This window comes from Urocitellus parryii, chromosome 7 (genome assembly GCF_045843805.1).
Source record: "Urocitellus parryii isolate mUroPar1 chromosome 7, mUroPar1.hap1, whole genome shotgun sequence".
Classification (NCBI taxonomy): Eukaryota; Metazoa; Chordata; class Mammalia; order Rodentia; family Sciuridae; genus Urocitellus; species Urocitellus parryii.
Genome location: NC_135537.1, coordinates 1,653,568 through 1,679,757, shown reverse-complemented (window position 1 = coordinate 1,679,757; position 26,190 = coordinate 1,653,568). Strand labels below are relative to the sequence as shown.

At 50.0% G+C, this 26,190-nt stretch overlaps 1 protein-coding gene across 2 annotated transcripts; it reads right to left on the bottom strand.

Annotated features, from left to right (window-relative positions):
• Nucleotides 1-7,432: 7,432 nt before the first annotated feature.
• Nucleotides 7,433-13,001, bottom strand: LOC113178511 (cytochrome P450 11B3, mitochondrial-like). 2 transcript variants are annotated; one of them, XM_077800935.1, is made up of 9 exons: nt 12,763-13,001; nt 12,239-12,397; nt 10,418-10,617; nt 10,094-10,297; nt 9,685-9,839; nt 8,565-8,731; nt 8,129-8,207; nt 7,849-8,037; nt 7,433-7,546 (listed from the first exon to the last, which is right to left on the bottom strand). In XM_077800935.1, the coding sequence occupies exons 1-9, from the start codon at nt 12,999-13,001 to the stop codon at nt 7,433-7,435; spliced, it is 1,506 nt and encodes a 501-aa protein (XP_077657061.1). The 2 variants fall into 2 exon arrangements, with proteins under 2 accessions (XP_077657061.1, XP_077657062.1); XM_077800936.1 differs by lacking the exon at nt 7,849-8,037.
• Nucleotides 13,002-26,190: the final 13,189 nt, after the last annotated feature.

Genomic DNA, 26,190 nt, shown 5'->3' with positions numbered 1-26,190 from the left:
GCTCTCAGTGGGCCTGCCACCCTCTGCCCAGGTGCTGGGATCATGGGTATGGACTCAGCCTGGCACTCTGTCTAGGACAGGGTGGAACCAAACACACTGCCTCCCAGTATTCCACCTGCAGGACGGGGCAGCTTCCCTGTGCTCTGTGTCTCGCCAGGGCCTATGCTGTGGGAGGAGGTGGCCCTCTGCCAGCCCCGTGGGATTGGCAGGTGCTAGGAGCCACAGCAAAAATATTGATACAGGCACCTTTGGGTTTAGTGACTGCCAGCCGGCATTTGAGATTATGATTATGTTAAGTTACATTCATATGGTAATTGGACTCCTGCTGTTTACCTGGGCCCATTACGGGACTCAGGTTACTCATGTCACTCTTGTAATGGGAGAGTTCCCATTGGATGGGAAAGGATGGTAGGAGGGTGTTCCGGGGAAGTGGAGCCCCCCCGGCGCCGGTAGAGACACACGTGGGTGGACCCACTTGTTAGGGGACGCACACGGCCTCTCACAAAATAAAACTTTGTTTCAGTTTGACTGGCTTGTGTTTTTGTGCCCAACCGGGTTGCAAGATTGCAAGCCTGCGTGCACTGACAGCCCAGTAGGGAAGCGCTCAGCAGGGGTGCGGCAGGCAGTGCTCGGCGATAGCAGCGGCAGGAGCGGAGCTCAGCCAGCCCGCTCGGCCCGGGGCCGGGCAGCCTGCAGCAGGCAGGGGGAGCACAATGGCAGTCCTGGCCTGTGGGATGGCCACACATGCTGAGAGCCACGGCCGAGTCTGTATGGCCCCTGGCATTCTGCCAACAGTATTGGTTGATAGGCGAGGCATTACTATCCGCTTTGGCCGCTATTTTTGAGTTCTCGCGCTACTTTGGAGTTCTCGTGGGGATTCCCGGGGATTCCCCGAGAGTTCCCATTGGTTGGGAAAGTGCAGCGGGGTTCCTGCACGAGCCGCGTGGCGTTCAGGAGAATTCCCCGGGAGCGTGTGTGAAGTGTTTTCTTGCAGTTCAAAAATAAAGTTTGTTCCTGCTTCAGTGGCTCGTGATTTGTGCCCAGCCAGACTGCGGCACACACGGGCAGGATAAGGCCATGACCCCAGGGCCAATCGATCTGGTCAGCCTCTGCTGACATCTCGACTCTGATGTCAAGTCCATCTACCCACTTCTGCACAGCATTGCCCAGTGTTGTCCTCATAACATAAGGAACTCTGGGGATCTTGTGACGCCAAACAGCACGGCACTCCATGTATATAAGGCTGTAGTAAAAGGCCCCACCTGTTGCTCCTTGTTCTTTGTAAGTTGCCAGTAGGACTGACAGCAAGCAAGACACACATCTAACTCCTCCATCACCTGACGCTAGGCTCCCATGGGGGAACCTTGGCAGTATGGTTCTGTCTCCAGTGGAAGCTGCAGGCACTCAATTGAAAGGAAGTTGTCCTCACACAACCACTTCTCAAATCACACCCCATCAAATCCAGCTGTTTTAGTCCGCTTTTTTGCCACTGTGACCAAGAGATCCGACAAGAACAGTTTTAAAGGAGGAACAGTCGATTAGGCACTCGGAAGTCTCAGTCCAGAGGCAGCCGGCTCCATAGTTGGAGGCCAGAGAGGAGGCAGAACATCATGGCAGCAAAGTGCAGAGGAAGAAAGCAGCTAGTGACCTCACTTTGGGAAGCAGAGAGGGAGAGCTGTGCTCACCAGGGACCAAACATAAACCCAAAGGCACACCCCAGTGACCTACTCCCTCCAGCCACACCCAGTCTGCCTACAGCAACCACCCAGTTAATTTATGTCAGTGAGTCAATCCATTGATTAGGTTTGTGCTTTCCTAACTCAATCATTTCACTTCTGAACTTTCTTGCATTGTCTAACAAATGAGCTTGTGGGGGACACCTCATATCTAAATCATAACTGTGGGCCCCAAAGGCTCATGCCCATCTCATAAAGAAAAGTACATTGAATTAATTTTCAAGAGTTCCAGGGAAGATGGTGGAACCAGATGGATGTTATTACTCTAGGTACGGGCACATATGGTGTGGCGCTGCGTCGTGCACAGAGAAGTGAAAAGATGTGCTACAATTGTGTACAGTGAGTCAAAATGCATTCTGCTGTCATATATGCCTAATTAAAATAAATAAATCAATTAATATTAAAAACCCCAAAGAGTTCCCACATCTTAACATTACACAAAAGTCCAAGTCTGAAGTGACTTCTGAGACACCAGGCAAATTCCTTCATGTCTGCCCCTATAAAAATCAAAAGTAGGTGACACATGTCCACTAGACACTATCACAGAGTGCACATGTTTATTTCACAAAGGAGAAACGGGCATAGAAAGAAGGGAAGGGACAAAGCAAGACTGAAATCAGCCAAGAACACAAGTTCTTGAGCTCCATGTCTAGCACCTGGGGCTCAGGGTGTGGGGTCATGTAGCTCCGCCCCTGCCTTCCAGTTGCAGCCCACCCGTCCTCTCTCCTGACTTGTTGCTGCTTAGTGTTGCAGCGCGCCCCAGCCGTGCTTGCATCTCTAGGTCTCAGGGGACTGCCCTGAAACCTGGGCTGCTTTCTCACATCTTCATAGGTCACCTTCCCAGAGGTCACTGGAGGGACTCCGGTGGGGTTGTGTTTTTCCTGGCCTCCTAGGCCTTCCTTTGATTGGAATTTCAGTGAAAACCTCTAGGACCTCCTAACTCTAGCATCTTGCAATCCTGCGGAACCAGCACCATGTGGTTGATGCCAAGGTCGGTCACCATCTTGAGTGGTCACCGGGCCTCCAGGCAGCCTCTGAGTGCCTGGGTGATGGAGCACAGTGAAACAACCTGTGCAAGCAGGGCACCTTTCTGGTCTCTTCTCAAAGGCATTTTTACTTTTACTCCCTTGAGCCTGAGATGGGTGTGACCTTGCCAGTTCCTGAGGTGCCCTCAAGTCATCTTTCCCAGTCTCGGGGTAAAGTATTCAGCATTTCTTTAATAGTTGTCATTCGTTTAAAAACCAATTTCCTTAAACTGTTTCACTTGCACTTCTCTGACCACACTGCAAGATTTTCATATCTTTCTGCTTTGCTTTCTGCTCCTGATTATCATTGTGAACTTGGCTAAAAACCATCCTGCAATACCAATGTCACTACCTGAATAATGTTGTGCCTTGAAATTTTCTCTGCCAGGTGAATTACTCCATCACATTTAAGGTCAGCTTCATAGAAAGTCTTAGGCTATGGAAAGAAGGTAGACAACTTCTTTGCCATAACATGAATGCCCTCTAGTTCAATTTCCAATAGTCTTCCTCTTCTGAAATCCCATGAGCCCAGTCTTTACTGTCCACAGGGCTATTAGCAGTCCAGCCTTCAGGGCTCCTACCAGAATCACCCATGAAGTTTAATTTACACCAATTTAAAAATTTTCCAACTTGCATCTCTAAAGTTGTCAACGTTCCTTGCTTGGCAAATCTGTTCTAAAGGCATCTGAACCACATGGTTAGCTTGAGACACTGACAACCCTACTATGGTTTGGATGTGAGGTGTCCTCCAAAAGCTCAAGTGTGAGACAATGCAAGAGGGCTCAGATAAAAAATGATTGGGTTGTCAAAGCCTTAACACAATTAGTGAATCAATCACCTGATCAAGTTAATTGAGTGGTAATTGATGGCAGGTGGGGTGTGCAATTGATGGAGGTGGGGTATTGGGGGCACCACTTTGGGGTGTATATTTCTATCTGGCATGTGCAGTTTCTCTCTCTGCTTTCTGAACATCATGTGAACCTCTTCCCTCTGCCACATGCCAGGTTTTTGTTTGTGACTAAAAGGCTCAGGGGTCACTCCAGTTGAACTGGGTTAACTGGGCTGCACAAAATAACCAAGAGACACAAAGACCTTTTTGTTTGGGGTCACTGTGATGGCTCCTCTGACCTTAAGGGTCCACAGGAAGACAGAGAGAACACGCACGCGCTGACCCCTTTTATTGAGGAGAAGCTATTTAAATGAGGCCAGGGGTCAGGTTTCAGGGGGCTGAGTCTATCTTCATGATGTCCACTGTTAGCAGGTTGACTGACACCTGGGTAGGCCACACCCAAGGGCACAGTAAGAGGAGGGGACACACAAGGCACTTCCATGGAAGATTCTACCCTAAACAGGGCAAGGGGTTATATTACAAAGGAACAGGTGAGCATAGCTTCACCCATGGGCTGTAGCAAGACACACCCGTGCACGAGACACCGACCCTTGAACCCAATTAGGGTGGAGAAAGCTCTGCCACATTTCTGTGACTGAACGCCTCAGCACCCAGTCGGGGAGTGTGACCCAGTCATGGGCAAGGTTGGTCTCCCACATCCACACTCTTCTGCCATGATGTTCAGCCTCACCTTGAGCCCTGAGGGATGGAGCCTACTGTCTATGGATTGAGACCTTGGAAACCATGAGCACCCCCTAGAAAAATCTTTTCCTCCTCTGCAGTTGTTCTGGTTGAATATTTAAGTCATAGCAGCAAAAAAAAAAAAAAAAAAAAAAAAATCTGACTAAAATAAACCCCAGTTCTTATACCAATTTCTGTAGTCCACTTTTTCTTCACTGTGACAGTTTCACAGGTCTCAGTTCATGAATGCTGACTCCATAGCTCTGGGCCCAGGGTGAGGCAGAACAGTATGGCTAAACGGCATGGAGAGGAATGCTGCATAGCACATGGCGAATAGGAACCCTGTCTGCCTACAGCTACCACCCAGTTAGTCCACTTCAGTGGGAGGACCCACTGAATCCGCTAAGGCTCTCAGAACCCTACCACTTGACCTCAGAAAATTCTTTCACTGTTTAATGCATGAGCTTTGGGGGAATACCTCACATCCAAAGCATAACCCGCCCTACCTGGGTCTCTAACCTGTCCTTACTCAAGGCCACTTGACTGACCCACACCTCAGACCAACTTAAACCACTCTATACTTTCTTCCATCTAAAAAGGGCATTAGCCTTGTATAATTATTCTAGAATCAGACATTTCAAATATTTAAAGTATACAAATCAACGGTTTTGGTATATTCAGAATCAACATATCTATAATCACTATACATTTTAGAAATTTTTCTTTGCCCTGAAGAGAAATCTTGTACCCATTAGCATCACTGTTCATTTCCCCCGACACTTCTAACACTAGGCAATTAGTGAGCTACTTTATGTCTCTATATTTGGTTATTTTAGATGGGTGGAATTATGTACAATGTAGTCTTTTGTGATTAATTTCTTTCAGTTTGCAAAATAATGTTTTCATGGTTCATGATGCAGCATGTATCATTAGTTCCTTGCCTTTTGGTAATTACTATTTCATTGTACAGATATACTACATTTATTGATAAAAAAATTTTTAAAAAATAAAAAGGGCATTAATGTCCCTCCACATGTTAAAGAATTATTACCTACAAAGCTCTTTAACATTTACTCTCCCATCTTTAAATAATTTAGATCTTGCCTCCATCAGTGAAGGTTTGCAGACACGTGAGAGGTGCAGACTCCCCTGGTATCCACTAATCATCCATTGCCCCGTGGTCCAGGCATCTGCTCACCTAATAGAGGATGTGTGGGATTCTGATCCTTCATCAAAACAAATCATAAAACATGGGTGAAAAGAATCCAGAGGATCTAACAAGTGCCAAATCCAGAGGCCCAAAGAACCCCATGGCTTAGCGTCACCAATAGAGCAACACATAAGGCGAACGGCCCATGTGTTGGTCAAAGGAACTGGCTGGCCTACAGATGAGGCTGAGCTCCAAGCTCACACTGCTTGTCAGACGACAGAGACCTGTGAACATGAGATCCATGCCAATTCAATCCACTGAACAGAAAGAACAAGTTCCAGGTGCCAGAGGACACACCATGACTCAGGAGCTCACTGCAGGAGGTGATGTTTACTCAGACGGTGTGTTCTCAGCTCTCCATTACTGGGGTCAAAACACCTGTGACACTCAACTTGAAAAGAGAAAAGGTTGACTTTGCCCTTGGGCCTGTGGTGAGACAGTACATCATGATGGGAGGATGTGGCAGAGGAAGCTCCTCACCTCATGGCAGCCAGGAGCCAAGAGAAAGACAGGATGAGGCCAAAGGAACTGGCTGGCCTACAGATATGGACAGCAGCAGCTAAGGTCAAAAGTGCACAGGCCCCTTCTTCCTTCTCTGTTGATATCAGGGGTTCTCTTGTGTTTGCCAAGTTTGCCTGTGCTTATCTGTTCTCCTAGATTGTTTTGATCACCATAACAAAGTACCACAAGGTGGGAACTGAAACAATAGGAATTTATTTTTCCACTATTCTGGATGTGAGGAGTCTGGGATGAGTGGTAGCACGTTGGATTTTTCTTGGGCTTTCCTCCATGACTGTGGAAGGTCACCTGCTCGGTGTGTCTGCACATAGGGCCTTCCCTGGGTGCTCGTGCTCTCCTTTCCTCTCCTTGTAAGACCTCTGTCACACTGGGATTGGATCAACCAAATGGCCTCATTCCCCATTGATCAACTCAACCCAGGCATTGTCTCTAAATACAGTCATGTCCTAAAGTCCTAGGCTGCAGGAGAGCAACACAAAAACTTCAGGGGGATATAACTCAGCCCGCAGTGCCCAGATCAGGGTAAAGTCCCAATTCCCTGCAGAACACAGTCTGCTCCACTCCCAGCCCTCGTGGAACTTTGGGGAGAGGCCACCATCCTCTATCACGTCAGGGCACTTGCAGCATTTCCCAGGAGGTACCTGCCCCAACGCAGTCAATACCTCGCCTCCAGAGAAAGGACACCTGACCATGAGGGACATTCTCTCACCCTGTCCAGGTCACCAGCAAGAACTCCTCTCTGCAAATCTGATCTCCATCTCCATCCATTCAAGTGGGTTACATACAGTCCTCACTCACGTTTATGTTCTTCCCTAACTTACACTGTGTATGCTCCAGTAACATAATGCAGAAACATGACTTCCGTCTCAAGATGTAGAAATGTGAAATTGCTCGTTTGTGCTTGCTTTCTCTCTCTTTCCCCATTCTCTCACTCTGGCTGTGTGTGTGTGTGTGTGTGTGTGTGTGTGTGTGTGTGTGTGTAATTTCAGATATAAATTAGAATGTGCCATATAGATGCAAAACATAAGCATGGACAATACTCAGAGGGATGATTCAAGGGCTGCTAGATGGCAAGGAGAAGCAGGAGCTGCTGCCAAGCGGGCTGCGGAACATGTCCCAGCAGACTGCTCGGTGAGGCTGGCGACAAAGCCTGGACTTGCCACCAAGATCCTCCTCAGTGCGTCCTGGCTTTGCTGCACAGCCCGGCAAGTCCTGTCCTGCCCTGGGGCTTGGGCCAGTCCACTGGGCCAGGGGCTGCCTGGACCTTGTTAGGGCCCAGGAAGCAGAGTCCTTGGGACAGAAGAGAGGTGGGCTGGGGTCAGGGCAGAGGGAGGCTGGTGGTGGGGCTGGCACCCTCAGTGCACAGATGTAACTAGTTGACAGGCCGAAAAGTGAGGAGGGGACAGGAGGCGGGTCTCAAAACGAAGTGGTACACCAGCTTCACATCCTCCTGGACTAGTGTCTCCACCTGGAAGGATTTCAGCACCTAGGACAGAGGCGGGACTTCCCTGTGGCCTGGGCAGCAGGCCCAGGTCCTACCCAGTCTCCTGCCCAGCTGCTCAGCACAGCCACCACACTGCAGGGAGCAGGACCCAGCGCACCCAGGTTGGCGGGGTAGTGGGCACAGGACCCGCCCTCAGGGAAGACCCCGCCCCATCACGCACACACGCCAGTGGTGAGGGTTGGGGGCTGCTCACCCCGCTCCATGACCCGCTGGCCCCTCCTGGTTCCACTCACCCCCACGCACCACTGACACCCTTCTGCCGAGCCCCTCCCAGGCCCACTCACGTGGTGCAGCAGAAGCAGCATCTCCACCTCTGCCAAGCGCCGGCCCAGACACTGGCGCACCCCGAAGCCAAAGGCCAGATGGTGGAAGTGCAGTTGGCTGTCCAGCCAGCGTTGGGGGATGTAGCGCTCAGGATTAGGAAACAGCGCAGGGTTTCGGCCCATTGGGTACAGATACATGTGGACCAAGGTCTGCGGACAGGGGCGCAGGGAGGTGTCAGCTGCCTAGCGAGGGGATGTGGGAAGGGGCCATCTGCTGGGGTGGCCTTCAGGGCTCACTCACCCCAGCTGGGATGTGGTAGTTCTGAAGCACCAGATCTGAGCTGGTGGTTCGCTCCAAAATGCTTCCTACTGGGTAGAGCCTGGGGGTAGGACACCAACAGGCAGGGCCTCAGGGGGACAGCTCCCTCCTCTTCCCTCTGTCTGCTGCCCACCCAGGACCCCCGAGGGTGCGGCAGCCCTGCTCACAGGATGTGCTTGCTTGCACCTGCTAGGCTCAGTGAGCCCCCAGCAGCCTGAGCAGCCAGGCCCAGGAGGACGTGGCCGGTCGTGCATGGGACTTGGGAGTGCAGTCCCAGAGGAGAGGGGCACCCCTCCCTTCAGGCAGAGCAGGAGGAGCTGAGGAGCTCTGGGTTCTGAGGCAAAGCTGCTCATGCCTGCCTCCCACCTCCAGGGAGCAGAGGGGCCAGGGCAGGTGGGGAGGGCCAGCCAGCACCTACCGCAAGGTCTCCTTGAGGGCAGCCCGCAGCAGGGGCAGCTCTGAGGGGGCCCTCTGGGGGTTTGCAGAGATGCTGGCCTCTGCTGCCAGGCTCTCCTGGCGCAGGGCCTCCTGCACATTGGGGTTCCGAGCCAGCTCAAAGAGCGTCATCACCAAGGGGAAGGCTGTCTGCGGGAGCCATGGGGGCAAGGCTCAGACCACGGCACTGGCCAGGCGCCCCAGCCCCAGGCACCCCTCCATGAGAACACCCTCCCCTGGAGGGGAAGGGCGTGCCCCGAGCAGCACAGAGCCCTGGCACCCCACAACTCAAGACATCCATGTCCCCTGACTCCTGCCCTGAGTCCTGAGGGAACGACCTCTCGGGGCCCAACCCAGGCCACCTCCTGCTGTCTCCTCAGGGTCTGATTGGCTCTCACACCCGGCTCCATGGCCCTGAGGGGTGACCGTCTCCAGGAGTCACAGGTGCTCTGCAGCCCTTGTCCGTCTGCTTGCAATGGCTGTCTGCCCGGCTGTGTCCAGACCCCTCTGACAAGCCTCACTGTCCCACCCTGAGCAGGCCTTCAGACCCCAGCCAGGTCCTCCTCCTGGACCATTCCTGGTACTCCAAACATATCTGCAGCCCCAGTTTGAGATCTGAGGCTCCGAGTCTCCAGAATGGCTCCTTCCAAGGTACCTCTACAGTGTCCTGAGCCTCAGAAATGAATTAAGTACTCTCCTTAGGCCCCAGGGCTTCATTCCATTCTCTACCCTGGTGCTCTGCAGGGTACATGGGAATGTTCTTGTGGCTGATTGATCTAGCCTTGGATAAAGGCCTGATTCACATGCTCCTTTCTAATGGGAGCCCTGATGTCTTGTGTTTCACCTAGTATATCTGAATTCCCAGCCGTAGATCACTGCATGCCAGGGCTCTCCCCAAATTCCTCCTGTCATCTGCACTGTTCCTCAATACTTATTCCAGACTTCCCCCCCAGGAGCCCACTGAGAACTGTCTTCAGTTAACAGCAATATAGCTTCAGAGAAGCAGGGTCTCGATTAGGGGTTGTGGGCAATTCAGCATCAAAGGAAATTTCTGGGGAATCAAAGTGATCCTCTCTCAATGCCAGGTATATTGGTGCCCTGACCGTGTCCACACTCCCTGCTGTGAGTTCAATAGTATTGGCCTTGATGGCATCTAGTGACAAGTCCCCTTGGAAGATCAGGTCAGCCACAATGCCACTGTAGTCCTGAGGGAAGCTGCGTGCAAGTTCCTGATGCACCTTCTGGATGCAGTTGTTGGCTGTGGGGAGAGGAGAGGCCTCAGGCCTTAATGCTGGGAAGGTCGGCTTCACTATCAATCCACCCACCAACCCAGCGCCTCCTCTCCCTGCTCCTCAGTGTTGTCTTAAGCCTGGCCACACCACCAACTCTGCAAGGACCCCGAGGAAGGCGTGGCCCTTTTGTGTGGACTCCGTGTGGCTCTGGGTGGTGGTAAGAGGAAACCTGGATGACTGTCCTGCCCCGACCCACAGCCCTGCCTGGTCCAGCCCTTACCATACTCAGAGATGTAGTCCCAGGCCTGAAAGTGTTCCTGCCACACCTGGGAGCTCATCCAGCGGGACAGGCTCTTGGGCAGGAACATGAGCTGAGCAGTGGACTGGAACATGGCCTCCAGCGCATGAATGAACTTCAGGCTGCCAGCGTTCTGGTGTGGGCCAAAGAGGCCCAGCCGCTCTCCAAAAAGAGCAAAGTTGCTGGCTGCAGAGAGGATGGCAGCCCTGAACAAGGGCAGGCCTGGGCCTCAGCTGCGTCCTGCAGCACTCCACCCACCCTGGCCACCTCAGAACCCTCGAGGCCAAAGCTCCCCCAGCCCCACACCTTCGATGGTATAGTGGAAGATGCTGGTCTGGGCATCCAGGGTCAGGCTGCCCCGGGAATTCTGCAGCACCTTCTTCTTCAGGGCCTCGGAGAAGTCTCTTGCCACCTCGTCCACCATGGGGATGAACTTCTGCACGGCCTTTCCTGACAACACGACTGGATTCAGCCGCAGCCGGTTGAATCTCCATTCAGCTCCATTCCTGTAGGGCAGGCAAGGGCTTGAGAGGCATCCCCAAGCATCCCACAGGTCCCCAACCTGTCTGCCATCTTCCTGGAACCCAAAGGGACTCGGTGGTTCCAAGAATGAAGGTGGGCCGGGGGCGAGGCAGCTGCATGTCCTGGCCTCACCTTATTCTCTCAGAGTGACCTTCCTGTGCTGGGCGATGGCCATGGAAGTCTGAAATGGGGATGAGGGCAGGTAGCCCTGGAGTGCTGGGAGGCCTGTGGGTAATTCCTGGGAGCTGCCAGGCACACCCTGCGTCCACGTGGGCCCTGCCTGGGTGGCCAGGCTTTCTGCCAGGGTGGGGGGTGACCTGAGGTCAAGTTTGCCTGCCTGGCCCACACCATGCCTCAGGTGGGAGAGGCCAGGCTGACTCCTGTCCTCCATGTCCTTCCCCATGGAGCTTGGAGAGTGGCACCTGCTTGCTCCCTGAAGTGTCCTTGTCTTCTGTAGTGCAGAGTCCAAACTGAATCTCCCACCACATCCACCCACCACATCCCAAGCACATGGGGCCCCGGGAGCTTCTGGTGCCAGTGGTGGCAGGGCTTTGCAGCCTGAGCCACAATCAGGCACACACGCCTTTCTCTTCCTAGGGCAGTGCCTCCCATTCCTGATGATGAGAAACATGGGTACATGCCACGCCAACGCCTGTGCCCACACAGACCTCAAACACATGTGTGAAGACACTCATGTCCAAGAGTATGCACAGTGCTGCATAGAACCCTAATGTGCACGTGCATGCACACACACACACACACACACACACACAAGTTCACCACTTCCTTCAGGGGCACTGGCTCTCCTTTCCCCCAGACCCGCCCTTCACATCTGGCCTCTGCATCAGATGCCCTCCACGGAGGGCCCGGCCCAGGAGACTCACGTGCATATGCCCTGCTCTTCCCCAGAAAATCCACTTCCTGACACGGAGTGTGGGACTCTTCAGCCTGTGGTTCTTCTCAGCACTTCCTGCTCTTTATGGCAACCTCTTTGCAGCTGACCCACCCTGAGCACCATCTTCTCCCCGCTTCCCTGGGCCCAGTAAGGAGCCACCCCCTTGCTGCTGACCCACCTGGAAGCTCAGGGCCTTGCTGCTGAGCTAGAAGCTGCCTTGGACCTCCACCATGCACATCCCCAACCTCCTCCCCGTCACTGTCTCCCCAAAGTGAAGGCTGACTTGACCCAGGATGCAAGGGCCCCTTGGGTGGTGGGACAGCCCTGGTGGACTTCAGATTCTGGCCCATGCTGCCCACGGCTTTGGTCCTGGGATTTCACATCTCTGGGCTGGTTTTCTGACCCACAGGAAGGAGAGCCACCCAGCAGCAGGAGGGGACAGGGACCAAGGCCTAGGGCCGAGGGTGCTCCCTTCAGGGAGGGGCTCAGTGTTCCTTGTCTAGCCTGTGCAGACCCCATGTGCCTTTCTCCCCCACTGCCTGCTCCCCCGCCCAGGACATCCATCACAGGAACCCATCCATGCTTACTACTGACACTGTCCACCCACCCGCAGAGCCCAGGACATGTGTCCTGTGGTCTGCTGGTCTGGCCTCCTCTCCAGGCTGCCCAGTGTCAATTCCACTTCCCAACCCAACCCATTGGTGCCTCACAGCAAGAATACGCCCAGGGGCTTCTGTCCACGGTGCTCTCTGTAGACCATCCAGGGCTCCAGGGGCTGCCGCCAGGGCTGCAGGCTCTCCATCTGATGCAGCTTCTCAGCATCTTCAGGCAGCATCACAGATACTATCTGTGTTCTTCCCACTTCATACCTTGGAACGTGCACAAAGCCCTGCTGGATCCCACGTCCTTTCCTGATGCCCCTCTGGAGACCAGTCAGACCTCACCCTTCTCCTGGACTTGAGCCTGCCCCACAGGAAGTCCCCGAGCCTCTTGCCTGAGCCCTCTTCCCCTCTCAGCTTCCTCTGAGGCAAGCTTTCCTTGTGCACAGGAGGAGTCCTTGTCTCCACTGGCAAAGTCTCGGGACGGTAACCCACATGCCCCCTCGTGCCTTGTGGAGGACGAAGACCACCCATGTTCCTAGGGAGCAGGAGCACCGGGTGCCTGGCGAGTGCCTGGCAGCCAGCAGAGAAGGAGGTGCTGGGCATCCTCAGTGAGGGGCTTGGCAGGGCTTTACCTGAAAATGGGTCCCAGCTCCTGGAAAGCCCGGTGCATCTGCAGGTGCAAGTTCTCCTGGCCCCGCTCCTTCCAGATCTGTAGCACCCTCAGCCACTTGTTGCCTGCACACTGGGGTATGGCTTCGAAGGGCAGCACTGCCTTGGCACCCAGAGCTGCACTGGTGCCCAGGGCTCTCACCTTGCACAGGCCCAGCCAGGACCCTGCCAGCCACACACCTTCCTTTGACCTGAAAGCCATTGTGATGCTCCCTCCACCCCCGTTCAGCCCAGTCCAGTCCTTTTTATCTCACCCAGGGGCCCTCTGTGGCCAAGGATCACGTCATGGAAAAATTGTTCCTGGACCTGCCTGAGAGATCTGGGGCACTCATAGCCGGGTCCCCAACCAAAGTTGGAGGAAGGAGATGGCCTGGTGCCTGGTCCCCATCTCTGCAAGGCTTCCTAGTGGGCTAGAGAGTTGACTGGGTGCTAAAAGTAGGTGGGAGCAGAGGCCTGTCCCTTCCCTCTGCAGGTTGAAGGAGCAAGATGGATGGATCCTTTATCTAATGAATAGATTAGAAGTCCTTGGATTCTTTTAATAGACCTTATTTTTTTTTAAATTGACTGTAATGAAAATAACCTCAGAACTGCAGAGCATATAAAATCATTATGATTCTTTCTTGTCAAGTCTAAAAATATTTTATTGTGAAAGAAATGGAAACTTTTAGCTATTTTTTTGGAGACACAGGAAGGATACTGAAGGCATCCCAACAATGTACTCACAATGCTTGCTAGTGCCACATAGGCTCATACCTGTCTTTTTCCTTCTCTGGGAATTATTTCATTCCTGGAGCAGAATGTCTCCAGACCAGCCACTGTATGGGGTCTACACTGGTCCAATGGGGCAGCACAGCACCCTTACCTGAGGTTTCCCTCTCTCCACATCTCCAGAGCTCTTAGAATGCCAACTGCTGCTTTTGCTCCAGTGGTAAGGAATGCCTAGTGCAGCCACAAGAGTTCCCACAGGAATAAGATGACAGAGAGAACTGGATCACTCAGAAACCCTGTTCATTCATGTTGTCACTGATTTAGGAAATAATAAGCATTCCATGTGCCAGAGCATAAGTACAGTACTGGGTACGATGTGGGTATAATGTACACCATCTCTGTCCCTTGGAGTTCATAGTGCAGAGTTATTACCAAACACTCGATCCTTGTCTCCAGTGCCAATAATGAGGACATCGTTTGGAAAAAAAGAAAAGAAGTTTTATTGCAAAAAAGAAACACGGGGGACTCCTGTCCCTGGGGGAAACAGAGGGTTTCAAAAGAGATTCAAGGGCTACATTCCAGGTATGCCTTGACAGATGGGGGGAGTGTTGAAATTCACTTGCTAATTTGGGAGAGGGAGAAGAAATCATGTCCCTTTTAAAGTAAGCCTCTGTGGCAGAGCAGCAAGGGCTATACTCAAAGGCTTGAGGTGGACCTCTGTTCCAGGGATATTCTAACCATGCAGTCAGACCTAAGGAAGTGCGCCTGCAGGTAGAAGCACTTCCGGTGCTGTTGGAGCCTGTAACAGGAGAACTGGTTTTTTAGAGCAATTTTATGTCACCAAAAACTCAAACAGAAAGTACAGAGGAGACCCATAGAGCCCTTGCCCCTGCACATGACAAGACACTCTGCACCCCAGAGATCTGCTGTCACACTTGGTCACCCTGAGAGACATCACTGTCACTCAAAAGCCTCCGTTTGTTCAATTTGGGCGTGGTGTACATCTTGTTGGTTGACAAATGTAGACTGGCAGTGCCCACCTGGGCATCTTGGGGAAGCGTTGTCTTCACACCCTCTGTGTCCTGCTTGGTCACCCCTCTTCTCCACTGATCCTTGGTAACCACTGACCTTTCTACTCCCCCTACCCCCAGGGTTTCCTTCCAGAATGTCATAGAGTTGCAACCATACAGTTTGCTGCCTTCCTGGCTTAGCTTACTTCACTTAGTAATTCAAATTTAACTCCATGTCTTCCTGGCAGTCCATTTTTTTTTGGGGGGGTACTTGGGATTGAACTCAGGGGCACTTGACCACTGAGTCACATCCCCAGTCTTATTCTGTATTTTATTTAGAGACAGGGTCTCACTGAGTTGCTCAGTGCCTCCCTGTTGCTAAGGTTGGCTTTGAACTCAGGATCCTCCTGCCTCAGCTTCCCAATGTGCTGGAATTACAGGCATGAGCCACCACACACAGCGGTCCATCTCTTTTGCGCACTAAGTAATATTCCATTTTCTGCATATGCTGCCCTTTCTCCATTCACCTACTATAGAACATCTCCACTTCTTACAAGTTTTGCTAATTATGAATAGAGTCACCAGCAGGTTTTTGTGGGAATTTTGCTTTCAACTCACATGCATAAACAGCAAAGGGCAAAATTGCTGGGCTGTTCATACAAAATTCATACAAAATTGTTCATACAAAATTGCTGGGCTGTCTTTCAAAGTGCTTTGACATTTTGCATTCTCACCAGCAATGAATGAGAGCTCCCCTCGCTCCACAGCTTTGCCAGCATTTGGTGGTGTTACTTTTTTGGATTTTGCCATTCTCTGAGCTGTGTAATGTCATCTTTTTGTTTGAATTTGCTATTCTCTAATGACACGTGAAGCTGAGCTTCTTATGTGTATTTTCCATCTGTACATCATCTTTTATGAGACGTCCATTCAGATCTTTCGCCCTTTGTGACGTGACCTTTTCTTGTGGCTGAGTTCTGAGAACTCTTTGCATGCTTTTTTAGACAGCCCTTCGTAGGAGGTACCTGTGGCTAACATGTCCTCTCCTTCGCTCTCAGGTCCTGTGCAGAGCAGCAGCTTCTCCCTCGAGGCAGTGCTGCCTCTCCACCCTTTCCTTCATGGCGCATGCCTTTGCTGCTGGCCTGAAGTCATCACCAGACTTAAAGTCATCAGGTTCTCCCCTGGGACATGTTCAAGGAGCTTCCTGTTTGCCATTTACATTTGGATCAACAGGTGGAATAAAGTTTTCTGAGGGGTGCAAGTTCTCTGTCTTGGTCCCTGTATCTTTGTGGTGTGAGGATGCCCACTCCATCCAGCACACTGATGTGCACACTGCGTTGTCTTTGCTGCTTTGTCAAGGACCGACTCTCCATCCAGGCCTGAGTCTGTGGGAGAGCTTCCTCCTCTACTCGTTGACTCTGTCAGTCTGGTTTTCTCGAACACCATGCTGCCTTGGTTATTACAGCTTAACAGTACGTCTTGATGACAAGTGTGTGGGCTCTCAGATGTTCTTCTCTGTCCCTACGGTGCTGGCCATTCTGGGTTTTTCTTATTATTATTAACTTTGGAATCAGTTAGTTGATATCCACAAAACAACGCTCAGAGGTTTGGACTGAGGTTGCTTCAAGCCTACAGATGAAGTTGGGAAGGACTGACATCATGGTAACCCCCCGGGCGTCTTCCTTCCCTGAGCATGGAGCACCTCTCCACTCGCTCCGGGCCTGCTTGACTCCCTTCACCAGAGCTCATTTTCTTCATACAGGTCTTGTGCCTACTCTGTTTTTAGGCGCAGGCATTTCATTTTTATGATCCCCAATGCATATAATATTGTGTTTTTAATTCCAATTCTATTTGTCAATTGCAGATACCCAGAAAAACTATGGGCTTTGGGATAACTGCCTTTAATTTTCAGTATTTTGTTGACTCTTTCAAATGCTCTGTGTGGATGATCACATAACCTGTGAGCAGCATCTGCTTGTCTTTCCTCCCAATCTAAGTTCTTCTTTGCTTTTTCTTGTCACATTAGCTGTGCTGCGCAAGAGTGGTGGGAAAGGCCTTCCTTGCTTTGTCTCTGATCTTAGCAGGAAGTCTCCCCCTGTGTTGCCATTACCCTAGTGCTGCTTAGGATTCTCCTAGTGTTCTTTAACCCCGCAAGGAAGACCTCCCTGTCCTTTTCCTTGCTGAGAGTTTTTATCATGAGTGGATGTTGCATTGCGGCCCATTCCTGTTTTGCCTCTATTGATATGATCATGTGAAGTTTCCACTTTCACTTGTGAATTGTGTCAATTGATCTGTGACTCTGAGCCAGCTTTCCATGCCTGATATATACCCACCCAGTCATGGCACATATTTCATTTTCTACATTGTTGGACTCCATTTGTTGGTATTTGTGCATCTATGTTCATGAGAAAAACTGTTCTCTGATTCTTTCCTTGTGACATCTCTGGTTCTGGTCTTGGGGAAATGCTGGCTTCACAGAATGCACAAGGAAGTGCACCCTCTGCCTCAGTGTTCTGGAAGAGATTGTGGAATTTCTATAGGATTTCTCTGTATGAGGGTGGGAAGAACTCATAGTGGGTTCATCTGAGCCCAGTGCTGTTTGTACTGGAAAGTTATTAATTATTGATTCAATCACTGTAATAGATACAATCTGTGTAGGTAATAGGCTTCTTGTAAGATGTGGGCAAAATTTTCCTTTTAAGGAATTGGCCCATTTGGGGAGGTCATCAAAATTATGGCCATGGAGCAGCACAAACAATTCCTTTACTGGGCTGCGGGGCTAGTACTTAGGGCCACAGGATGAGTACAGGGGCAGCTGAATGCTAGACACCCATAAGAGGGTGGGCAAAGCCACTGAACACTTCTCAGGTCCACATAGGGTGAGCAGGACCACCGGAATCCTTCCCAGGGCAATAGGACCTTGGGCCAGGGCCATTGGAATGCTTCCCAGGGTCACAGGACAATGGATGGGGTCACCTGACTGCACTGATAGGCTGTGGTTTGTAGCAGGAGGAAGGTCAGGGAGGGAACAATGTGGATCAGGCCCTTTTTCCAAGATTATGCAAGAGTGTGGATTCCTTGGCTGCTCCTTAAACCAAACTCAGGGATTGCTGGGCACACAGTCCTGGTGTCACTGTCATGAATAGGGACTAGGGACCTTCTGCTCACCCCTTCCTTGCAGTGTGAAATCCCTCTTGGTTCAGGCTTGGTCTCTACTGGGACAGTAGGTGCTGAGAGCTGTGTTCCCTCTTGATAAGATCCACCCTTGTCTCTGAGCTCCTTGCATCTCTGACACACCCTGCTGCGCTCCAGTGCTCTCTCCAGGTCACTGCACTGAAACAGCAGCTCTTTTTTCCTTTTCTTGGCTTCTCAGGTGTGGATGGAAGCATGCCTACAACTGTCTCACTGACATGGTCCCTATATTCATGTTGAATTCTTAGAAAAACTCACCAACACGTTTTCTAATTATAGCCAACTGGATCACACTGAAGCTTTCTTTTCCAAGACGTATCCTTCACATCCTATGACCTGAACAGAGCCTCTGTGACACACTGCAACCTTGAGTTTTATCCTATATGTCCTTCTCTCCATTCTGGACAGTACACACATTCTACTTTAGGAGAAAAATGTGATTTTTACCACATAAAATGTGTCATGGTTTAGATGTGAGGTTTCCCCCCAAAGCTCCTGTGTGAGACAAGGCAAGAAGGTCTTGAGGTGGAATGATTGGCTATGAGATCCTTAACCTAATCCATGCATTAATTCCCTGATGGGATTGACTGGGTGGTGACGAAGGCAGGGGGAGTGTTTCTGGAGGAGGTGGACCATTGGGGACGTGCCTTTGGAGTATACCTTTTGTCCCTGGTGAGTGGCGCTCTGCTTCCTGGTGCCATGTCCTGGGCTACTTTCCTCCACCACACTCTTCTGTCATGATTTCTGACTCACCTTCAGCCCACAGCAATGAAGCTGGCTGTACATGGACTGAGACCTCTGAAACTGTTAGCACCAAATAAACTTTTCCTCCTCTAAAATTGTTCTTGTTAGATCTTTTGTTCACAGTGGCAAAAAAACTTGACTGAAACAAAAACTTTTTCATATAAACACAACTCTTTTTTTCAATTTTCCCTTCCCCAAATATATTCTCATTCCTGGAGCTTTGCATATCTGTGTGCTACATACTAGTTCCTTGCTGCACTGTTTCTATTTCCTCCTTAAGTTCACATTTTGAAAACAACCCATATGAAAACCTCTGAATTAGATGAAGATTACTTTTTTTCCAAGAAAAGACATATTTGTATGTTTATCTTACAGTTTTTCTTGTGAAGCATGCATCTTAAATCTCTTCTTGTATTCTTTGTTTGTAGAATTATACATATTAATTGGAAATTTTAAATTTCAGTAATTATAGCTTCAAGTAAAAACAGAGGAAGAAACCAATCTGGATCTGTTTCCCACAGACTAATGATTGAAGAATACATATTTGGTACCTTCTACAAACATGTGCTTTCTCAAAGAGGAATTTCTTTTTGAGGACCATATGTATTTATTTGTAGTACCAAATATATATCGTCTTTTCCACAGAATTTAAGAAACTAATGTCAACTTGCATTTATACTTAGCAATTGATGTCTCAGTAATTTAACTTATTTAGGAGGACTCCAACATTTTAATATAACCATACAACTTGAAATTGCATGAAATGTTCATTTTCCCACTCACATTCCCTGCCTTATTTATTTTTAGCAGTTATACCTCTATTAGCTTTGAAAACACACCTTAGGTGAGTGTGGGGTCTGAGCTTGCAGTGAGATAGGAAGGACTCTAAAAAACAGGGTGATTAAGGAAACTGAGGGGAGCTGGCCCCTGTGCTCACCTCTAATCTTTAGGAGAGGCTCTAGACAGAGGGGGGCCTGGTAGTGAAGAAAGGGAACATACTTATACACAGGAGGAAATCCACCTGCACAGTGGGTACACTGCCTGTCCTTTCTATCCCCCTGCTTGTAGGCACCGGGAGGCCCTCCACTGCATCACCACAATCACTCCGATGTTCAAAGGCTCTGATTGAGACCATCAGTTCCTTGGGAGTGGGAGACAGGATGCTGCGGTGGGACAGTAAGCACAGCTGTCACTTCACCTTGATTTCTGTTTCATTAGAGTCAAATCGCTGTGTTTGCCACATAGGAAGAAATGGACCTGGCACTGTGCTGTAGTCTGTGTATTCCCTCTGGGTGGAACTTGGGACTTTTGTGATCATCAGCATCTACAGAAAGAAATACACCCCTGCCTGCCAGGGGAAACAGGCTACCAATGCTGAAGACATCTCCATTTTCATTTTGCCAACAAATTTAAAACTAACTTTTAATCAAAGATTTACTTAGAACAGAGAACAAAGAATACATGAATTAACATGTATTTTCAGATAAATTACCTGGTTTCAATGATTTATTATTATTATTATTATTATTATTATTTTTATTTTTTTTGGTGCTGGGGGATTGAACCCAGGGCCTTGTGCATGTGAGGCAGGCACTCTACCAACTGAGCTATGTCCCCAGGCCCTAATGAACTTTTTTCTTTAAGCCATTTAAATAAAGCTCTTTATAAAATGAAATATATATTCATAGTAATCATAAATATGCATGACTATAGAGACAGAAGGAGTTTCTCTACCTCTTATTTGAAAATTGTGGTCATACCATTAAACTGAGAAAAACAAACTCACTGGTTACACCAAGAACACTAAGTACAAATTTAAAAGGTTTTAAAATATTATACGCAATTTGTGGCTCTTCCTAGCTCACATGGTAGACAAGGAAATTCTTGCATGGCCACAGGTATCTTTTATTATGGCTCTGAGCTCAAGATTTTGACCAAGGCATAGCATGGTTAAAAAAAAAAAAATTAAAGGCACAACTGTTTCATGGGTCTGAGTCGTCCTCAGTCAGGGAAGTTGAGCCTATGATTCTAAGAGAGATGAGTCCTGGGGGTCTGGGTCACCATGGAGCTGCCATAATTTGCCCATAACTAAAGCAAAAAAAACTTTTTCTTTCTCCTATCTTGGATTGGATGCCATCAGGAAAGCTTTTCAATGGGCTTTCCAAATTGTATCTTAATATTAGCAAAAGGGTCAGCCAGATTCACAGCACAAAAGATAAAGCCCAGAGACAGCAAGTGAGACTTGCCAACAGTTCAGACTGTTTAAGTGTGTGGCTGCAGTTGAGAATGCAATTGTGAACGGCCATGATGGAGCCAGCAGGAGTCCCCGGAGGGGATTCTCCTGGCCTCTGGTAGAATTTAGGGATCTGATCTCGTCCCCTGGTCTCTCAAGAGCAGAGAAGCCTTGCTCCTCACCACAGGGAGATTCTCTTGAGGTTGGCAGGAGTCCTGGTCTCGTCCTTCCTGCCTGTGGCCAACTTCTCACAACAGTCTTATTTCTGGAGAAAGAGTCTCTCAGATGGGGTGGGGACCACCCCAAAAGCTTTTTGTTCAGAATCTTCACTTTGGCTCTTGGAAGAATCGAAGAAACACGCAGGAGAAGAATGAAAGCCAAATCATTTGCAAACGTGTGTAAGCAAACCAGAATGAAGCCTGAATCACAGTGCTCATAAAAATCTTAGATTAGCCATGCAGATAAAAGGAAACATTAAATTGCCACACAGAACAAAAAGAGAGCACATCAGAAAGACATGGAGACCACAGAGACAGAAGATAAGTTCTGTGAACATACTCAAGAAGAGAGAGACAGACACTGATGCATGCAACAGAAAGGGCCTGTGAAAAAGTGTCCTGTTGGCCGAGGAGGGATGTGAGGTCCTTATTTATGGGGGCCTTAGGTGAGACAGACCCCAGATCACTCAGTGGAAGCCCCTACTAAAAAGGAGGCCCCACGGCAAAAGAAGACTCGCCGAGGCAGGAAGGGGCGAGCCCTAGGCAGGGAGGGCACCGAAGGCTTGAGGTCTGCACCGCACCCAGTTCCAGCAGTTACCAGCTCCTTGCAAAGCTGTTCTTGCTTGAGGATCCACTCTGCACAGCAGGGATGTCAACAAAAATAACCTGCAAGCGCAGTTCTTCAAAGATCCATACGTGCACTGGAGGTTGCCGGAGCTTTGCTATGGGAATGTGGGTGACACAGGAAATCTGGAGCATCTTCAGGGAGGTCAAGGCAAGGGGAAGTTTTAAAGGCAACATGGAAGGATTGCGCAAGATATGTTTAAGCAATCATCCTTGTCCACAAGGACCAACAACGCAGGTGGCATCAGCCAAGATGAAAGTTTCTGGGCAGATGTCCTCACAGAAGTGCTCTGTGGCGGCCTTTGTGCAAGGCTGTGGTTCTGGCAGCGACCCTTGTGAGCCACTTGTCATCTGTGCTCATGAGCACTTTGCGCATGCTGTGGCATGAGCAGGAGAACCCCTCTGCACAACTTCCCAGCTTGCTTTCTTTTCTTCCTCCATTCCTGCTGTGGTTTGGATGTGGGGGTCCCCCAAAAGCTCATGTGTGAGACAATGCAAGAGGGTTCAGAGGAGAAGATTGGGTTGTGACAGCCTTAACCCAACCCGTGAATTAACCCTCTTTTGGGGATTCACTCAGTGGAAATTGAAGTGTCAGGGTGTGGCTGGAGGTGGGTACTGGGGTGTGGCTTTGGGCTATGTATTTGTACCTGGCAAGAGGAGACCTCTCTCTGCGCCTCCTGATCATTGAGAGCTGCTTCCCTCTGCCACGCTCTTCTGTCATGAGCCCCGAGGAATGGAGTCTGCTGTCTATGGAGTGAGACCTCTAAACTACGAGCCCCCAGTTAAACTTTTCTCCCCTGTGGTTGTTCTGCTCGGGTCCTTTAGTCACAGCAGCAGGAAAGCTGACTAAGAAGACAAGGCCTTCCTCTCTGCCTCTCTCCTCTCCTGTTCTCTTTGGGTTAGGCCTCGACAAACATGGCTGCCTGTGGATTCCAACAACGGTCCCCAGGAGAACAGCCCACCTGCATCAGCACTGCCTCTCATCTTTCCTCCAGCTCCCTGGGACCAGCTCGGCCAGGGCAGAGGACTTCAGCAGTGGCTCCCGCCTGCCCTGCGGAGCGGGGCTCTGGGCACACACATGCAGGACGGACCTGCCCCCAGAACCCCAACCAGGTACAGGCAGGGACTGAACTGCCCCTGTACCCGAGGTTGACCCTGAGCCAGGGGTTCTGCTTTATTCTGAGGCCCAGCCAGCTGCGTGAACTCAGGGCTTCGTGGACCCAAGAGGAGGCACTCCCAGAACCACACAGGATCTAGGATGCCCAGCAGAGCCCGTCATGGAGTGCACACACGGTGGGAATCTGATGCCTGCCTGGTTCTTGGCTTATCCTTGTAGACAGGACTCCTAGGGCTGAGGGGGTGAGTCTGCTGGGGAGGCGAATTTCAGCAGGATCTGCAGGCAGCCACCAGGGGAGTCTGGAGGGAGGAGGCTTCCCAAGGAAGGTCGGGAGAGCAGGACCTGCAGCACTGGGGATGGTGTGGCTGGGTGGGCTGTCCAGGTGGAGCCCAGGTGCAGGCTCTGGAGCCAAAGGGGAAGGCCCTGTGGGTGTCGGCAGGGGAGGGCCAGGATTCAGTAGTTTTTGTCAAGCCCCTGACCCACATGGACCTGGGGGATGTCTTCAGCAGATTCTGTGGTCAGAGCCACTCAACAGTGAGCAGGACCACCATAGAAGAGGGCCATGGCTCTTTGTGAACCTGCCTCTGCCTTGATGGCTCCAGTTCCCTGTGTGGGTACAACCACGTGACTGGACTCACATTATGTCCTTGGGCTGCAGGGTCATGTACTTTTGGGTGCTGCTGTTTCATGCCATCCTTAGAGCACGCTGCAAGAACTCTGGACCATGGAGAGCACCTTGTGCCTCTCCAACCTCTGACTCACTGGACCATGAACTTGGCTTAGCCCGTCTCCCAGATGGTGACTTGGGTAACCCTCAGTGTCTCTGGAAGCAGCAAATGTGTGATTCCACACTACCACAAACAGCTGTCAGTTCAGATACCAGCTGCTGCCTGTGGCCTGCACCCCTCCCCACTAGATCTGGCTGCCTCAGGAAGTGGCGGGGCCTGTGTAGGGACAGAGGGCACCTTCACTCCTCTGAACCTTGGTTGCTCCAGGCTCCACCCAGATCTAGCATTGCCCTGGCAACTCCTACCAGTAGCTCCTTCCCCTTCCCCTATCCTCCACCAGTTCAGGTGCATGGCTCCCTGCCAGGAAGCATCTAACAGATGCTCCGCCCTTAACTGCACTGTCGTGGGCCACCTTTCACCCCAGTGCTACTGAAGCTGTGGGGAAAGAATACTGAATGGGGAGTTGGTAAAAATGCACAAGACTAGGCTCAACCCAGAGGAGACACAACAGAAGACCAGAGTGGGGATCCTGGAAATCTGGCATTTTAACAATTTTATCCAGCCCCCACCAGTGATTTTGCTGCAGGTGACCCTCAACTGCAGCTTTCTCTTTAACTCTGCTGGAGGCTGCAAAGGCCAGACAGGCCGTGCAATACCACAGACTGGAGGAAGGTGGAACGCTGCCAGGCAGGCTGTGGTGTCTGCAGCCATGCTAGGAAAGAAGGCAGTGCCAAGTGAGGAGGGCAGCCCAAGCGTGGATGAGAGGGGGCGTGTCAATGGCAAAGAAGGACACTTGATAAACCAAGGCAGCAACCAGGAGGCAGGACACAGGTGCTGTCAGGCTGAGGAGGACAGTGACAGACTGACTGGAGAAGAGTGTGGGGAATGCGTGCTCCTCCTCAAGGGCAGCAGCTAGAAGACTTTCCTCCAGGAGGCTCTGTCTCCACAGCAGGCCAGAATGAGGAGGTCCTCCCCTAGCCCCATGCCTTTTCCCTGCTGTGCTATTTGCCACGCTACAAGGTCTGGCCTTCTCTGTTGGCTTCTTCCCATAAAACACAAGACCACTCCAGCAAATGGAATCCAATATATCAAAGGAATTACATGCCAGGGACAAGCGGGATTTACCTCAGGAATAAACAGTTGGTTTAACTCCAAATATTCAATTATTATAATCTATGCTATCAGGAGATGAAAAACCAAAAATCACATGACCATCTCAATAGAAGCAGATACAGAATGGGATGAATCTAAGGCCATCTCATGCTACAAATAGATGGGAACTTCTTCAACCAGATAAAGCACCTCAAAGTCCATAGCCAACCTCACCCTTTGTGGTGAAAGACTGGCTTCCTTCCTCCCAAGATCAGGAGCATGGGTACCTGCTCCCATCTCTGTTATTCCACAGTGCACCAGGGCTTCCAGCCAGGGCAAGCAGGCAAGAAAAAGCAGCAACAGTCATTCAGAAGCAAAAAGAAGTAACACTGTCTCTATTCACAGACCATCTGGTCCTGTACACAGAGTATGCCATGAAAACACTGAGAAGGGGCCTATCTGAAGAAGGTGCTCAGCAAGATTTCAGGGTACATTCCCAGACATTTATACTCCTCTATGCCTGCAGTGAGGGGTCTCAAATAAACCAAGAACACACTTCCCTTTGATGAGAGTACCAAGGAGACTCAAATATTAAGGAATAATTTAACAAAGGAAGTTCAAAACTTGGTCCACGTGAACTATGGAATTTACTCTCCTTGTTGAAGCAAATTGAAGCTTTCAACATCTGTGTTCACAGGTCAGAAGGCTCAGTATCACCTCCTGAGAAGTGCTTCAGTCTTTCTGCAGTTTCAACACAACCCCTGTCTGAACCTCAGGAGGATTTTTTAGAAATCAGCAAGCTGGTTCTAGAATGCAGATGGAATTTCAAGGGACACCTAACTGCCAACATAATCTTGAAAAAGAACAAAGCAGGAAGACTCACATTTCCTGATTTCAAAACTTCATACAAGGCAATGATAATCAAGATGCTGTGAGACTGGTGTGCAGACAGAACCAGAAGTCCAGAGGGAACCACTGTTTGTCTCCAGACAATGAACTTTGAACAAAGGTGTCGAGACCATACATTGGAGCAATGGAAATAGAATAGGATTTCAACAAATACCATTAGAACAACTGTAAAACTTCATGGAAAAGAATTACATGGGAACCTTACTTCAGGCATATATGAAAATTAACTCATGATGGACCAAAACCCTAACTATGAGTGGGCACTGCGAAGGCCTTAAAAGGAAACAGAGGTGATCCTTCATGGCCTTGCATTTGGCAAAGAATATGAGCAGCAACAGAAAAAATAGATGACATACACTTCACAAAATTTGAAAGCATATGGGCTTCAGAGGACATTCAGTAAGTTGAAAAGACAACCTACAATGGTGCAGTCTTTGCAAATTACATACCTGGTGAGGGATCACTATGATGGATGGAGAAACTACTCCTACAATGCAGGTGTAAGAGAATCACGTGGTTAAATGGCAAAGGGTTTACACAGAATTCCTCTCCTGAGGACAGGCAATGAACAGTAAGCACCTGAAAAGATGCTCAATATCATTAGTGATGTGAGAAATGCAAATTGAAACCAGGAGATAACACTTCACACCCAACATAAAGGTTTCATTCAAAAAGGTAACAAGGCCTATCCAGAAGCCTGAAGGTGAGTCACACCAGAAAGCTAACACAGCTGTTAATGGCAGCATTACACTTTTCAGAGATGCGAAAACTCCAGTGTCCATCAGCTGATGAAGGAATTCACAAAATATGTGTGGCATT